General features: G+C 34.0%; 3 protein-coding genes across 4 annotated transcripts; 1 reads left to right on the top strand and 2 right to left on the bottom strand.

Moving 5' to 3' along the window:
- Nucleotides 1-2,309: 2,309 nt before the first annotated feature.
- LOC21403468 (ribosomal RNA-processing protein 8) lies at nt 2,310-4,706 on the bottom strand. Its single transcript, XM_024173768.1, has 9 exons — nt 4,405-4,706; nt 4,250-4,311; nt 3,960-4,011; nt 3,491-3,605; nt 3,259-3,353; nt 2,947-3,053; nt 2,735-2,849; nt 2,605-2,649; nt 2,310-2,487 (listed from the first exon to the last, which is right to left on the bottom strand). The coding sequence occupies exons 1-9, from the start codon at nt 4,621-4,623 to the stop codon at nt 2,413-2,415; spliced, it is 885 nt and encodes a 294-aa protein (XP_024029536.1). The 5' UTR covers nt 4,624-4,706; the 3' UTR covers nt 2,310-2,412.
- Nucleotides 4,707-9,890: 5,184 nt separating this feature from the next.
- Nucleotides 9,891-12,343, top strand: LOC21403467 (fatty-acid-binding protein 1). 2 transcript variants are annotated; one of them, XM_024173726.1, is made up of 5 exons: nt 9,891-10,387; nt 10,621-10,798; nt 11,571-11,814; nt 11,928-12,019; nt 12,112-12,343. In XM_024173726.1, exons 1-5 carry the CDS (start codon nt 10,205-10,207, stop codon nt 12,243-12,245), a joined length of 831 nt encoding a protein of 276 aa, XP_024029494.1. In that variant the 5' UTR covers nt 9,891-10,204; the 3' UTR covers nt 12,246-12,343. The 2 variants fall into 2 exon arrangements, with proteins under 2 accessions (XP_024029494.1, XP_024029495.1); XM_024173727.1 differs by having other exon boundaries at nt 10,079-10,204; nt 10,449-10,798.
- A 107-nt stretch (nt 12,344-12,450) lies between these two features.
- Nucleotides 12,451-15,450, bottom strand: LOC21403466 (putative glucose-6-phosphate 1-epimerase). The gene is made up of 9 exons (XM_010110535.2): nt 15,421-15,450; nt 15,064-15,210; nt 14,396-14,470; nt 14,186-14,242; nt 13,935-14,092; nt 13,700-13,831; nt 13,412-13,514; nt 13,198-13,297; nt 12,451-13,098 (listed from the first exon to the last, which is right to left on the bottom strand). The coding sequence occupies exons 2-9, from the start codon at nt 15,139-15,141 to the stop codon at nt 12,881-12,883; spliced, it is 921 nt and encodes a 306-aa protein (XP_010108837.1). The 5' UTR covers nt 15,142-15,210; nt 15,421-15,450; the 3' UTR covers nt 12,451-12,880.
- Nucleotides 15,451-15,481: the final 31 nt, after the last annotated feature.

Genomic DNA, 15,481 nt, shown 5'->3' with positions numbered 1-15,481 from the left:
ATATGAATCATAGAGACGAAGTTCTACCCGTTTAGTTCGTTGATTCGAGTTAAGATGCGACTTTATGTGATAATTTTATACTGTAGTAAAAAAATTAGATGTGATTATTTTTGAAAACTTTTTACTGTAACAAAACTTGAATTCTAAACTCGAATCGGTGAAATGAACGGAGTTGTAGTGTAGAATTAGACCATTTTTTTCAATGAGTGAAAATTAGGAAATGAATAAAAACTTTCTTGTGCTACCTACCAGACCAGACCAGATTGGTTCTGAAAATTAGGAAATGAATAAAAACTTTCTTGTGCTACCTACCAGACCAGATTGGTTCTTTTTTAGATTATTGTATTGACACTTCGTAGCTAATAGAATGTTAAAGAGAAGGATGAAATGGTCCCATCAGTTTTGTCAACCATAATTTAGGAGATTTTATGAGAAATTGAATAGAAGTGAAAAGTCATGTTGATTTTTGGAAATTTTAGATTTATGCTCTTTGTAATTTTTCTTATTTTATTCCATTCTATATAACGAGAAGCATAATTCAAACAAATAGATTTCCTAATTTGCTCCTCATTTGTTTTGTTTTTTTTTTTTTTTTCCTTCTCGCACACTCTCTCTCGTTTTAGATCTTCGTTTTTTTTTAATCACTATCTTATCTTAAAGACAACAACAAATGTTGACTTTCCAATGTAACTTAAAAATGTATCTCCATTTCATACAGCAACTAAGAAGACAATTACGTTATAATGAACAGAAGCGACAAATTCCACATTTGACATTTTATTTTGCCCTCTTGTTTGAACTAAAACCTTTTACTAAAAAAAATAAATAAATAAAACAAAACAAAAAACGAAAACCTTATATTTTTACTTTGAAGAAAAAAAGAACAACAACTGTTCTATATGACCAAGTTCCAAAGGCTCCTTCCTCTGAGAAATCACCATAAATTTTGTTTTTAAAAAGAAAAATTATAATTTTTTTTAATAGAAAGTAAAATTCCAATATTGGGGACGGACGAATCAACAAACTGGATCTAAAAAATGATCTGGGAGGAGATCATAACGCAGAATCCACACGTGCCGGACACTGACAACTCCCCGCACGCATTAAACAACTACTTCACATTTTTACTGTCGTGTGTTGGACATGTGGCCGTACATGTCGTATTTTACTAAATTCACTAATAATCAAATTTTCTTTCACACTTCAACCATAAACAAGGCTCCCACAGTTCAGACACGTAATTTGTTTTTGCATGAAGCTTTAAATTGTAGACAAACGGCACCCTTTTAACTTTAAAATCAGTTATAATTAAAATTTAATAACTTTAAATTGATAGTTTGAGACACAAAATTTACACATGATATATTTAAAAAATGACAATTTTTACATTTCATATGCAAATCCCATATTAAACCGTCAATTTGATAACATTCGTTAACTATTGAATCTTAATTGTAACTAATTGTAAAGTTTAAAATGAAGTTTATTACAATTAAAAGTTTAAGATACATTATGCAAAAAAAACGAATAATTTAAGATGCAACAGTGCACTTTGCTCTTAAAATAATCATTCCAATTTTCCTTTCTTGTTAATTATCCAAGTTATGTCCATTCTAAAAGGCACATATCTTTATATTATTGATATTTGATAATACGTACAATCCTTCGATAAAATGTCCAAGTAATACCCGGTGATAACCGTTTTTACATTTTTCTTGGGCTAGAACTAAAATAGCCTTTGGACAAATTATGGAAAGAGAACAACAATAAAATTAAGATCTCAGAAAGAGAAACAAAAAAATAATATAAATTCTGAAACATGTAGAATGGGAAGTAAATTTTCATACCAAACTAAATTCTTAAGGGCGAAAAAACAGTAAATATATTGAAGCAACTACTCTGGTAAAACAAACTCTTTTAGGACTCGTTTAGTTCGTTGATCTAAGATTTTAATTCGAGTTGTGATGTGACTTTATGTGAGAGCTTTTTACTGTATCAAAAAAGTTAAATGCGACTGTTTTTTAAAACTTTTTACTGTAACAAAACTCGAATTCTAAACTCGAATCGGTGAAATGAACGAGACCTTAGGATGTGTTTGGTAAGAGGGAAAAAATAGAAATGAAATAAAGGATATAAAAATAGAAATGAAATATACGATATAACTCAAGGTGAGAAAAATAGAGAGGAAAAGGCTCTTTATCTTGTTGTGTTTGGTATGTAATTCCTACTCTAATTCTTCCATATTCGAAGATATTATAATCGGGATCATATGAAGGATTTGAAATCCCTCTTCCAACCCATTCGCTCTCTTTTTTTTTTTTTTTTTTTTTCCGAGATCAAAATCCTTCGACTATCACCCCTCTCCCTCCTCCCATTTTTCACTCCTACGAAACAAAGCTCTGAGAGTTAATCTCACCGGCGCTTGTACAAACAAGGTTTCAGCTCAGGCCATTCGATATCCTTCCTCCTTTTTGAATCTTTCACTTCCTACAGATAAGAGATGCAAACGTTATTAACTAGCAAAACGAGGAATATCACTTTCCCCAGCAACAAAACTGGTGTAAGAGTCGGAATTTGATGTACAACATTCAAGACGTCTCTGACCTTTTTCTTGAAGTACAATAAAATAAACATCTTGTTGGAGAAGTCCTGCACAAAATGAGAATTTGTCAGCACCAATGCTCGTATCAAACTAAATGCAACAAGGTGATAATAATAGTAACATAAAGCAGACCTTTGTTATTGAGGAAAATCCCAGATCACAAACGGCTTTGGTAAACTTTTTGGGGTCTGCTCCTCCAGTATTTGGATCAAACCTGCTTTTCACTTCTGCTATCAAAAGCCACCCACTGTTGATAAACCACAATATGTATGTTAGAGAACAAGAAGTTTGGTCATACAAGGTCACCAAAATTTTTAGAAAGCACAGGGTTTTGCAGCACAGACCAGGGCTTAAGAACTCTGCATGCCTCCTGCAGGTAATTCGGGAAGTTTGTTCCCATTAGCGAGAGACAGAATACGGCAACATCTACTGATTCGGAATTTAGAGGCGTCTGCCAGTAATAAGCACAAAGAATTTATTTTCAGAGCTTATTATAACTACAATGCATACATTCTCATTTTAGTGAAATTTTTGAACACTCCGATCTCCTGCTTCAGAATTTTGGATGGTCAAGGAAAAAGATCTCAGTTGCAATAAAACACGTAGCACAATTGTGGTAGTAGACACTATAAACAATACAGATTGAAAGCACATACGTTTGACATATCACAAGCAATAACTGAAGGGCCATGTGAGACAAGATCAAAGGAGAAGACTTTGTTCTTCACATTTTTTGCAAGGCGTGCATCACCTGGAAATCAAAGAAAAACACATCAACAGAGCTCAAAAACCGACAGATTAACGAATGGTCACAACTAATAATAAAAGAAAAAGTGCTCTGTAGCTTGATCTGCAGAAATGTGCAAAGAACATTAAAGTAAACCTTACCACAGCCAAAATCAGCAACAACCAGAGAAGGGCTATGATCTTTTAACCATTTTATAATTATATTTACTGGTAGCTCAGGCCAATGCGACAATTGCTCTTGATATCCTGCATGATACTGGACAGGTAAGTAACTTAAGTCAATTATCAACAAAAACCATCAAGTTCTGTTCATCAATTTTTCTTTCCTTTTTTCTTTGTATTCTTTTTTTTCATAGAACCAAAAACAAATATTAATACTGAAATTACATTCTGCAAATAGAAAGATACCATACTAATGTCATTAAGATTTCATAAGACATTATATTTTTAATTCATAACCATTTTCAACAGTGAATAGCGAGTATTAAACATGATTCCAATGATTCTTTTTTTTTTTTTCATAATATAGAAACGAAAAATTGGACATGCATTAAAAATCATAAGAACAGATATATATATATATATATATATTCAATTGGAACAATCTTACCATATCAAACAGTGTAGGGTCTTCTTTGAAGTAATCAAGTGCCTCGTTCCCGCTGTGAAAATAAGAGCAAGTTTGATTCCAAAAACAAAATTGAACTCCGATAAAGTAGAAAAAATAAATAAATAAAAAGGATAATTCAACCAGTATTTGGCCAATCCAAGTGAAATTTTGGTTAGAAACGACAAAATACCAACCAGATTAAGTATCAATCCAAAAATCATAAATTAACAAGGTAAGAACAAAAGTTCAAAGAGAAGATAATTCAGAGAAGAAAATGAGCAATTACTTACGTGCAAGTGTAGAGCTTCTCGTTGAGCATTCTGAAATGCCCACCTGATAACCTCGCTTTCATCTGCACCTCATCAAAAAAAAAATATTATTTTTGAATTACAACATTCGTTGAAAAACAGTAAAGTATAAACCAAATCCAGGAAGAAGAACAGACCTTTTCCAGAAAATAAGAGGACTTGGCGAGTCCGACGGATTTTTTCGCCCTGACAGAAGCAGAAGATTTAGGATGTTCTTTTCCTTCATCTTCTTCTGGAACTTCGCCGATTGTTTTCTTCGAATGAGAAGGTTGTACTTGTTTGTATCCCTCAGACTTGTTTCTGCGATGCTTCGCCCTCTTCCGCTTTCTGCTTCGACCTCTGTCCTCCATCTCCATGGCCAATACTTCTTCTTCTTCTTCTTCTTCTTCTTCCTCCTCTTCCTTCGAAAGATTCGAGAAAACGAATTCCGAACGTTTTAGGTGGGTTTAGGGCTTTACCGGATATGGTTTCGACAACAGGCCATGTTTTCCCTGTAAAAAGTCCAATGGGTAATCTTGATAAGTCCAATGGGTCATGTTCTCCGTTTTTTCAAGTCCTCCCTTCCCAGGTCCAATTTCTCGTAATTGGGCTAGATTTTGTTGACTTCCTTGATGGGCGTCCATAATAGGCCCATATCACTCTAGTCCTAGGGACATCTTGCTTGTAATAATAATGGCATCAATTTTCCCACATCGTAAAGAGAAAGTGACGAAATCACAGTCTCCTTGCCCTATAAAAAGAAGTCCTAGCGTCGCTCCGCCGACTGAAACACTTAAAAGGACGTTTGATTGGAGAATTTAAATTATGTGATTCGAATTATTTTTTATTTACGTGAATTTTTTATAAGAGAAAATATTATAGCAAACCACGAATCATGATTCGAATCAGGGAACGAATCCCTCTACGAAACATAAAGAGCTCTACTTCCATTCTTCTCATTAGACCATCTGTAGCACTCTAACTCGGTATCCGTTTCCCTCCTTTTCCTGTTAGGATTAGAAATCATGTATTTTCCATATCCATACTATTGAGTCCTTGAGTTTCTAAAGGGATGTTTGTTTCCTATATTCGTCACCGATTCTAAATCATGATTCATGGTTCTCTACAGTATTTTTTCTCACAAAAAATACACATAAAACAAGAATGGTTCTAAATCATGATTCTGAATATATAAACCAAACGTCCTCTAAAATAATGTAAAAAGAAGTGCTTCGAATCATTATTATTTGACTCAAACATGTTCTAAAAAAGTCAAGACATTTCGAATTGTTTGTTGACACGGACAAAGTCAAGGAAAACCTCTGAAATTATTTCAATATTGGACCTTGGACATATAATAGTTACGAATAGAATCTCTTTAAAAAATATATATTTTGTCTCATGATAGCATGCTCCGGTTCCCTTACCGAAACTTTCGTTATTGGGTTAGCCGTACACTTCACATATTTCTAGCGATTCACATTCATTTGAGAGACACTAAGTCAGTCTTATTCCCATGTTAGAAACTCTTCTGTTGAAGCCCAGATTTGTTATTTTGCACTCACTTAGAGGTGTTACAATTTGTTCTAATGGGCTGCTAGTTAGTTACAGTAGGGAAGTAGAATTATAGAAGATTTTGGGTTGTGATTGGAAAAGTCTTGGAAGTTAATCCAAGCAGGGGAAGTTAGCAGATCTTGGAAATGCTAGTGTATTCTTCCTTTTTAAGAGATCAGCTGCGGTTTGAAATTTAGAAGTTGGGGTTTGAAACCCAGATTCAAAAGTTGGAGCATTGTTTTTGCCTAGTTGTCGAAATCATCATACTCGATTAAAAGGGAGCCTCATATGATCACATTCAAACTAGTTTGAAGCAAGGATTAATATATATATATATTTTTCACATTCTCAATCTTGTAGGGAGGCAGTAAATCACATTTGAAGCGGTGCGGAGACCAAATCGTGAGAGATGTATAACAGGAAAATTATAGTAAATAAGTTTATTTTTAAAATCTTTAAAAGTAAATTTATCAATCATTAAAAAGTAATAGGCCATTTTCAATTTTAAATATTTTACTATGATTTCCGTTCTCAGGGTGAGCGAGAAATTATTCAATACACCTAGAGCACGTTGGGTATAAGGATTTTAGAACCCAGAATTATAATTTTAGTTTAAACCAGTGTTTGTTTATAAAAAATAAAAAGTGATTCTGATGTGACTCATTCAGAATCAATGTTTGGTTTGCATTGTTCTGATTTAAGATTTGAATCCTGATGTGATATTTTAAATCAAAATCACTCATAATTCTAAAACCACATTCCCCCTTGATTTTGGGTGGTTTAAATCCCTGATTCTGGTTCTGGTTTCATAACTATGATTTTGACCCAAAATCATGAATCATAATCCTGACTTTAAAATCAAAACTAGAATCATCCTGATTTGAACTCTCATACCAAACGAAACCCTAATTTACCACGTCATTTTAGGTACATGATACATGTAACCAATAAAAAGTTGCGATTTTAATGATGTGTTAATGTTAACTTTCGTTCATTTCACCGATTCGAGTTTTCAGTTTTAGGTTTTTACAGTAAAAAGTTCTCAGAAAATATCACATCTAACTTTTTCTGTTACAGTAAAAAGCTCTCATAAAATGTCACATCTCAGCTCGAATTGAAAACTCGAATCCGCGAAGTGAACGAGGTCTAAGTAATTACATTTCTCTCTCCTACGGTATTTTGCATTAATTATTTGGTCATTTAAAGAATGCTTCATTCGTCACATTTATGGTGCTTTAATTTCCACTTAACGAAAACGTACCCTGCTTTCCTTAATAATTTCATATACTTCTTTCCTTAAGAGAATCTTTATATAGTTTCTGCAGCTGAAAATTAATATAATAAGGACGTAAATAGAGACAACACTAGTGGCACAGTGTATAAGTTGAATAATAATTGTGCAGTCACTCTTTCGTATTTTTATATACTCATCGTTTGGTCACAATTATATATTAATGAACAATTACAATTATTAAAAATCCTTTATCGAAGTCTTTTTATAATATATTTGCTTTGATCTTTTGACTCCACAATGTGATTTAGCGATGGAAAAAAGAAAAATACGCCAGGAAAATGAAAAATGTCAAAATAATGAGATGAAAGTAGTAAGTTCCCGATTTTATATCATATTTGACTTTAGTTAACATTGCCAGAATTCTATTATCCATGTTAAAGTCAATGTGCGTAATTATTTTTAAATATTTAGGGCATGTTCTTTTGTCCATAAAACTCAAAAAAAGACAACTCAAGTTTTAATTTTATTCAAGTTTACGTTCTTTTAAGTTTCAACTTTATTCAATTTTACTCAACTTTATTCAAGTTCTAACTTCAACTCAAGTTATAACTCAAATTCAACTCAAAAACTACACTCAAGTTATACTCCAAAAGAACATTATTGTTTGAAAGTTAAACGTAAGAGATTTAGGTGGACTATTTATGACTGTTATGATCAAATAATTAATACAAAATACAGTAAGAGAGAAAAATATAGGTCTTGTTTGGTTTGGTGGTTTGAATTTTATTGATTTGAACCTTTTGATTTAAACAGAAAAATTTAAATTATGTAGTTTAAATTGTAGTTTGAATTGACGTTTAGATGTGTAGTTAAAGTCTTAATTTAAACATTGAATAAAATTTAAATTTGTATTTAGTAGGTGTGAAAAGCAAATATAGTGGGCACTTTAAACTGTTCAAAAATAGTTTGAATGGTTAAACTTGAGGGGATAGCTAAACTCTAAGTTGAGCCATTTAACTCAGTTCAAACCGGGAATATAAAATTCAAACTGCATGCTTACCAAACGTTAGTTCAAACTGAGTTAAAATAAACTAAACTAATAAAATAAACAAGACATAATTATTTAAAGTTAACATAAACACATAATCAAAATAATATTTTTTTATTAATTGAGCGTATCACATAAATAAAATGACACGATTGAACGACCATGTAAACAAAATGATAAAATGCACCCGGTATAATGAATAATTTATCTCTTTGTGTTTTCTTTTTCTATCTCCCTCCCTCTCCTTCTCATCTCCCCTTTCTCTTTCTTCTTTTTTTTCTCTTTCCTCCCCTTACCATCCAGTCTCTTTCTCTTCCAACCTCTTTAGCTCCTATATCTATCATTCTCTCGAAGTGAGTCGTTATTCGGGTGCACTAGCCGGACTTATGAGAAGCAATCTCAAATTGCGAGGAGATCGCCATCGTCATTAGGTGGGATTTGCAGATAGTCTTTGTCGATCGGGATTTGTAGATCGTCGTCGTTGTAGAATGGATTTTCTCACGGATCTCTCATGGATTCTTATGGGAGAAATAGAATGGAGAAGAGAGAGAACATTGGTGTCTAACAAATAATAAGAGAAAGACTAAGAGGAGAGAGAGAGTATTGATCGAATAAAAAAAGAGAGAACAAGAGCAAGAAAGGAGGAGAGAGAAAGGAGGAGAGAGAGTTAATTTTTATGCATCTTTTATTTTGGCCTATTCTCCTCCTCTTTTCCATATAACATTATCCATTAGAGATAAAAAGAGAATTTAATACAATGTTATGATTGAGTATAAAAAATATTTTTTAATGTAATGTTATTTGTTGTACTAAATTTTTCATATGTTATATTTTGTGGTAAATTTTTTTCTAAGTATAATATATGAAAATTTTGATATTTAATTGTTATTGGTCAAAATGTTTATTTCTTCATGTAATCATTGTAATTTTTACATTTTTTAATTATTTTAAAATAAAAATTTACTTTACAACTTTAAGTAAAGCTTAGTGGTTATAAGAAAAATATATTTAACATTTTAAGTAGTATTATGCATTAGAATAAAAATAAAAATAAGATATTATATCACATTTTTTAATGTTAAATATACAATTAGTATTAACATTTATATTATAGATGGTGTTATATATTACATTTTTACACTTTTGTTAGGCTAAATATAGCGTTCCTTAAATATATATATATATATAATTGATATTAACTTTTACATAATGTATTTTAACTCAATGTAATAGCCTTTTTTTTCCTCTGCTTTAGTAATACACAATTTTACATAAACTTGACGAACCTGACTAACCTGGGCCGGGGAAGTGTGAAAGATGAATGAAGCGTGCACACCTTTCAATGGTGAAAGTAGCACCAATTCAAAGTTTGTGGTTTAATGGGGTCTTGAATTGAGCTCAGGAATTCCTGCAGATGAACTCTTGGGATGTGTGAATTCCAAACTCAGAGAAGGATTATGGAAAATACAAAATAAAAAAAAACAAGAATATAAAAAATAAATTATCTACAATGTTAAGAGATCGTTGTTCTTTTAGAGTGTAATTTTTGAGTTGAATTTGAGTTATAACTTGAGTTAAAGTTGTAACTTGAATAAAGTTGAGCAAGGTTGAATAAAGTTAAAACTTAAAAGAACGTGAACTTGAATAAAGTTGGAACTCGAGTTGTCTTTTTTTGAGTTTTTTGGACAAAAGAACATGCCCCATGTTTATTTTGTTGATTCTGAGTTTAGAATTTAAGTTTTACTACAGTAGAAGGCTCTCACACACAGTCACATCTAATTTTTTTATTACAGTAAAAAACTCTCACATAAAATTACATTTCAACTCGAATTAAAAACTTGAATCAGCGAACTGTGTATTGATTATAATGCCCTAATACACAATTTTCTCCCATTAACTTCAATTTATCTGTAATCGTTAATTCCAATGCAACTCTATCAGGAGACAAAGACACTACTTTACGTATAACGCTTCTCTCATCCACGCAAATGTAATGCCTCTTGTCTAAGCCTCACCAACTTCTCCCTATATATAGCTCCATTGTTTATGTACAAGTCGCCCAGCCAGCTCTTTCACTTGATCAGTTTTTACTTTCTCCGTTGTATAAACACAAAGTTGAAAAATGGCTGCAACTGCAACTGTTGATGAAGTCATTGCCAGGACAGAGACGGTCGAGATCGATCCCAAAACCGGAGTGGCCTTGGAGTCACAGAATGGAGCAGAGAAAGAAAATGGTGTTGAGTTCGAGGAGGCCAATGGTGTCAAGTGTGAGAATGGAGCCAAACCTGTTGAGGAGCCAAAGGAGGAGGAAGTCTTTCACTTGATCAGTTTTTACTTTCTCCGTTGTATAAACACAAAGTTGAAAAATGGCTGCAACTGCAACTGTTGATGAAGTCATTGACGGTCGATATCGATCCCAAAACCGGAGTGGCCTCGGAGTCACAGAATGGAGCAGAGAAAGAAAATGGTGTTGAGTTCGAGGAGGCCAATGGTGTCAAGTGTGAGAATGGAGCCAAAACTGTTGAGGAGCCAAAGAAGGAGGAAGCTAATGGAGAGAAAGATGGAGAAGTTAATGGTCAAGTGAAGGAGGAGAAAGTGGCTCTGGAGGTTGAACCCAAGACTTTCCCTGTTAAACTGGATGATGGCAAATTGTTGAACTGCATTGGTTTGAGGAAGAAGTCCATGCTTGGCCTTGGCATCAAGATTTATGGCTTTGGTATTACTTTAAAACTCGCACTTATTTGATTCTTAATTATCTAACACGTCTCACTCACTTTGGTACTATAAATATCTCGTATTACATGATTGCATGCATTAGTCTAGCAGTAATTTTACATTTAAAATAAAAGAATGAGAAAAGTGAAAAGACCAAGTACTATAGCTAAGTGACCAAGATATTTATGACAATAAGAAAATGCCGTGGTGCAAACGAACAAGTAAGCTGAAAAAGGACATGAAATTTGTAACGTTCTGTTTTCTAAAAGGCTTTCGGCCTGAACTTTGTCGTTGAGCTACATTTTTCTTCAATAAAAAGATGGGAAGGAATCGTGACGTTTTGTTTAATTGGCTTCCAAAAAGCGTCTACTAATGGCTGTGTCATGTCAAATAATACATGCAATCATGCAGGGGTAGACTGTAAATTAAGGCCTCGTTCATTTTATCGATTCGAGTTTAGAATTTGAGTTTTACTACAATAAAAAGTTCTTAGAAACAGTCGCATTTAATTTTTTTAAATGGCTGTGTCATGTCAAATAATACATGCAATCATGCAGGGGTAGACTGCAAATTAAGGCCCCATTCATTTTATCGATTCGAGTTTAGAATTTGAGTTTTACTACAATAAAAAGTTCTTAAAAACAGTCGCATTTAACTTTTTTGTTATAGTAAAAAGTTATCACACAAAGTCACATTTCAACTCAAATTAAAAACTAAAATTAGTAAACTAAACGGCCCAATAACTAGCGTTGTCAATGTTCTTCGACCTGCAGGAGTGTATGCTGATAATGAGAAGTTGAAAGATCTCCTCAAGTCAAAAATAGGGAAATCCCCGGCAAAACCCACAAAGGAGATGTTTCAGTTGGCGATCGACGGTGATTTCGCCATGATGGTCAGAATGGTCATTGTCTACTCTGGCCTCACAATGAGCATGGTAAGGAAGAGCTTTGATGAAGGTCTTGGAGCATCAATAAAGAAGTTGACTGGTGGCAAAAAGAATGAGGACCTCACAAACAAGTAATTTCCTTCCTGTCTCAAACAAACTTTTATTTTAGCTTGATATATAACATTCTTATCAAAAATCTTTTGCCCTTCTTTTTTTCTTTTTCATTTTTGCACGTTTCTTATAGGGTCCTGGGTCAAGCATCAGATGACATTAAGTTAACCTCTGGTTCCGTGATAGAGATTTCTCGCCTACCAGGACACGTCCTTCAAGCAAAAGGTGAGAGCGCACAAATAACGTTTTACACCGACACATCATTTGTTCTTCATTCTCAAAGGAACATTTAACACTAAAGTCTTTGATGAATGCAGTGATGGGAGAAATTGTGAGCAAGGTTGAAAGTGAACTTCTTTGCAGGGCCTATATCCATATGTACTTAGGAGACGACCCCTTTGACAAGGAAGCCAAAGAAAAGTTCGGGATGTCCCTGCTTTCTCTCTTCTAAGCTAGCGGCGAAATAGGTTTGAGTCAATAAGGTCCGAGTCTACACCTAGGGACTGGCCAATTACTCATTAAGAATTAAGTGTTTTTTATCCACATAACTCAGCATGCACTTAAATACAAACATGAAATTCCAATATTTTCCGTTACTGCATCTACATGTATGGTTCATAGCAAGAAAAGGACTAAATAAATGACTCATGGGGTGCTTAATATAACCACGAAGCTCATTTATTTGACAATACTCTGATACAAGATAAACATTCTTCACCATTACTAAGTGGCAACACATAAAAATGCCCTGTTGCCCAGCCTGTGATGGTTTGACCCCTCAATGACACTATCACATATTATATTTAAGCTAATTTATGCTCACTCCAGTAACATCCTAAACTGTCACTACAAAGATTATACAAGAACAAGCAAGTGGGTGCATACAAGGGAATAAATAAAACAAACCGATAAATTACTATAGAACATGTGCTATGCAGTGTCACCTTCACTGACGGTTAGTGAAAGCCAGCCCTTTCATCCCAATCTCATCTACCGAAAAGGGGGCGAGACATAGCTCAGCCTTAAGGGCACATAGGCTATCAGAGACGCAGAGAGTAAAAAGTTTTGTGAAGCACAAAGATTAGGTCAGCGAAAGCCGTAAAGAACCTTAGAAGGATCCAACTGCCCACTGCAATAGCTTGATGAGACAGTAGAGATTTCTTGATGGCCCTTCCATTCTTCATAGGGTTTCAAGGCAATTGTGTTTTCCACGGATGCAGAATCCATGCATAACATGGTTTTGTAGTCCTCATCACCTAAATCCAAAAGTGCCTTGGCCTTTTTGTCCCACGGATTCCATACAACTGTATAGCAAAAAGATATTCAAGTTTATTAGTTTAATCTTATGGATTAAAATTAAATAAGAATCAAATTATCCAAATACTATGAGTATCGATAAGAACCTGCATCTGGCATTCCAACTTTTCGGAGGACAAAGGTTCTCTTCTTCTCATGATCTATAATGGCAATCTTTGTTGGTGTGCTCAAATACACTCTGTCAATCTGAAGACAAATGACGTGTTTCTCGGACATTACTATCGATACAAATATGACGCGTATATTCCAACCGCAACTTCCAGTCAGATGGAAAATCAAAGCATAATAAAATTTAGTTACCTCCCCATCGAAGGTAATTGCATCTGCCTGCTCAGTGAACCTTTCTCGGCGCATCAGATTATCAAAGTAATCTAATGTTTCCAAGCCTTCAATACGCACTTCACTGCAAATTAAACAGTATCATGCAATGACTCTGAGAAAAGATAAATTCAAAACCTTCCAAGCTCAGGTATTAATAAATCACGCAACTCCAAGTCCAAGTCCACCATAGTTACAACTTTATAGTATACTTTTAAGACATAAAAGTTAAAAGAGGGTAGAACATTTTGCATCAGAAAAGCTAAATACCTGATATCTGATACGGATAAGTAGTTCCGCAGTGCAAATGTAAAAGAGAATGGTCTGTTATCGGTATTCCTCACTCGGGGAATCAAAGCGAGCTTTCCAGCACTAAGAGAGACACGAAGTCGCAGTTCAAAGCTTCAGAAACACCAAGAAAAGGTTAATAGGAGATTAGATATGTAACAATAACCTTCAACATAAGACATGCTTGATGCAATGATCACAGCCTTCAAGAGCATACCTACGGGGCCAGGTCTTTAAATCCTCTTCTGTGGATTTCAGGATCAAATCCACCGATGACTGATTGTTAGCCAGAGGCAGAGGTGAAGGGTCATTATCCAATGACCATAATCGGTTCCTTGCAAATCCATGCTGCTCCAGCGAGCCAAGGTTTCCAAACTGCGAAAGGCAGCAGTAGTTAAGGATTTTTTCAATCCCAACAAGAGGCAAAACAGAACAAAAATATTTTTCAGTTTCTTATTAAAGACTGACCTGTGGAAAGCAAACAGGTATACCTCCCCTTATGGCTTTTGGCGGTTTCCAAATTGCCTGCGGAGCAGAAAAAAGATTGTCTTTGATGAGAAAAACCAAATCCATATTTCACCAACAATTCTTAGGATAATAAAATGATAACATCAGTCCTTAAATCTACTCAATTGTATCTGAAAGCAAACACGCTTAAAAAAAGTTTTTTTGTTTTACCTTGCTGCTCACAAAAAGCAGTTCTTCTCTTCTTTCATTCTTCCAAGAAACGACCTGCCCTCCATACAGGAGCACCTGAAACCATTGAATGTCCAAAGAACATAAATTAAACATACACATCCAAATTGTAAAAGATTGTGAGCACAAAATCACTACACGTTAGACAAATCAAAGCCACACAATTAAGCCCTTTACGATAAATTGAACCATTTCAATTCTATTACTGTCCCATGCATTATACACATACTTTTTTTTTCCAACTTTTTGAACTGTAAAAAGGTTCACCTTTATTGAGACCACAGTACATGCTCCACAATAACCATTTCTCCTTAAAAAGGATTATGAAGGATGGCTTTCAACAAGCTTCAAAATTAAAATCAACCATACCCCACCATACCAATAATCCTCAAACCATTAAGAAAGATGGTTTATAAGCTAAAATCTCTTCCAAATAGTCTAATATGTAGAAAAACAAATCTGTGATGAACCCACAAATTCATAACATGCAAAAGCCTTTTCAAGTAGGAATATACATGAACAACCTTACTATTATCAAAATCTTAGCATAACATGACATGACATATATCCAATTATCCATAACCAAAAGAATCAACTCCAATAAAATTTAGGAAAAAAACCCGTACGGACAAAAAGTAAGAACCAATTACCTCAGCAGAAGACCCACATGGCTCAGTGAGTATGATTCTGGGAAAACCATTGGCCTCGTGTACTATATTCAACGGCATCGCTTTGAGCCTGAACCTTTCTCTTATGCTGCTCACAATTGGGTTCACTTTCCCTTTTCTTCTCTCCAGCTAAAAACACCACACAACAAGTTCTATTCAAAAACCATATGTTGTTTAGTTTAGAGCAACACAAATTACGATCAAGATTGCTCTTTGAAGCTCCCTCAAAGGAAAAACACAGAAAAAAAAAGTTGGGAACAATTCAACAGAAACAAAAAAAAAATCAAAAAATAAAGCAGTAAGATATGAGATAGAAGAGAGATGGGTAGTAACGCTTACGTTGATTATGTTTGTTATTATTATTATAATATGAAATAAAAATGTTATCGGCTTCGAGTAC

This window comes from Morus notabilis, unplaced genomic scaffold, assembly GCF_000414095.1.
Source record: "Morus notabilis unplaced genomic scaffold, ASM41409v2 Scaffold39, whole genome shotgun sequence".
NCBI lineage: Eukaryota > Viridiplantae > Streptophyta > Magnoliopsida > Rosales > Moraceae > Morus > Morus notabilis.
Note: the sequence above shows the minus strand (reverse complement) of the source record. Positions and strands in the feature narration are given on the sequence as shown.

What these genes read in the sequence shown, in the direction of transcription:
- LOC21403468 (XM_024173768.1), bottom strand. Translation starts at nt 4,623, where the DNA reads ATGGAGATGGAGGACAGAGGTCGAAGCAGAAAGCGGAAGAGGGCGAAG. An exon ending in CCTCTTATTTTCTGGAAAAG is followed by an intron (nt 4,312 to 4,404) that starts GTCTGTTCTTCT and finishes GATGAGGTGCAG; the next exon opens with ATGAAAGCGAGGTTATCAGG. An exon ending in ACCCTACACTGTTTGATATG is followed by an intron (nt 3,606 to 3,959) that starts GTAAGATTGTTC and finishes TTACCTGTCCAG; the next exon opens with TATCATGCAGGATATCAAGA.
- LOC21403466 (XM_010110535.2), bottom strand. Translation starts at nt 15,141, where the DNA reads ATGCCGTTGAATATAGTACACGAGGCCAATGGTTTTCCCAGAATCATA. An exon ending in CATGTGGGTCTTCTGCTGAG is followed by an intron (nt 14,471 to 15,063) that starts GTAATTGGTTCT and finishes CAATGGTTTCAG; the next exon opens with GTGCTCCTGTATGGAGGGCA. An exon ending in TGCTTTTTGTGAGCAGCAAG is followed by an intron (nt 14,243 to 14,395) that starts GTAAAACAAAAA and finishes TCTGCTCCGCAG; the next exon opens with GCAATTTGGAAACCGCCAAA.
- LOC21403467 (XM_024173726.1), top strand. Translation starts at nt 10,205, where the DNA reads ATGGCTGCAACTGCAACTGTTGATGAAGTCATTGCCAGGACAGAGACG. An exon ending in CATCAAGATTTATGGCTTTG is followed by an intron (nt 10,799 to 11,570) that starts GTATTACTTTAA and finishes TTCGACCTGCAG; the next exon opens with GAGTGTATGCTGATAATGAG. An exon ending in ACACGTCCTTCAAGCAAAAG is followed by an intron (nt 12,020 to 12,111) that starts GTGAGAGCGCAC and finishes TGATGAATGCAG; the next exon opens with TGATGGGAGAAATTGTGAGC.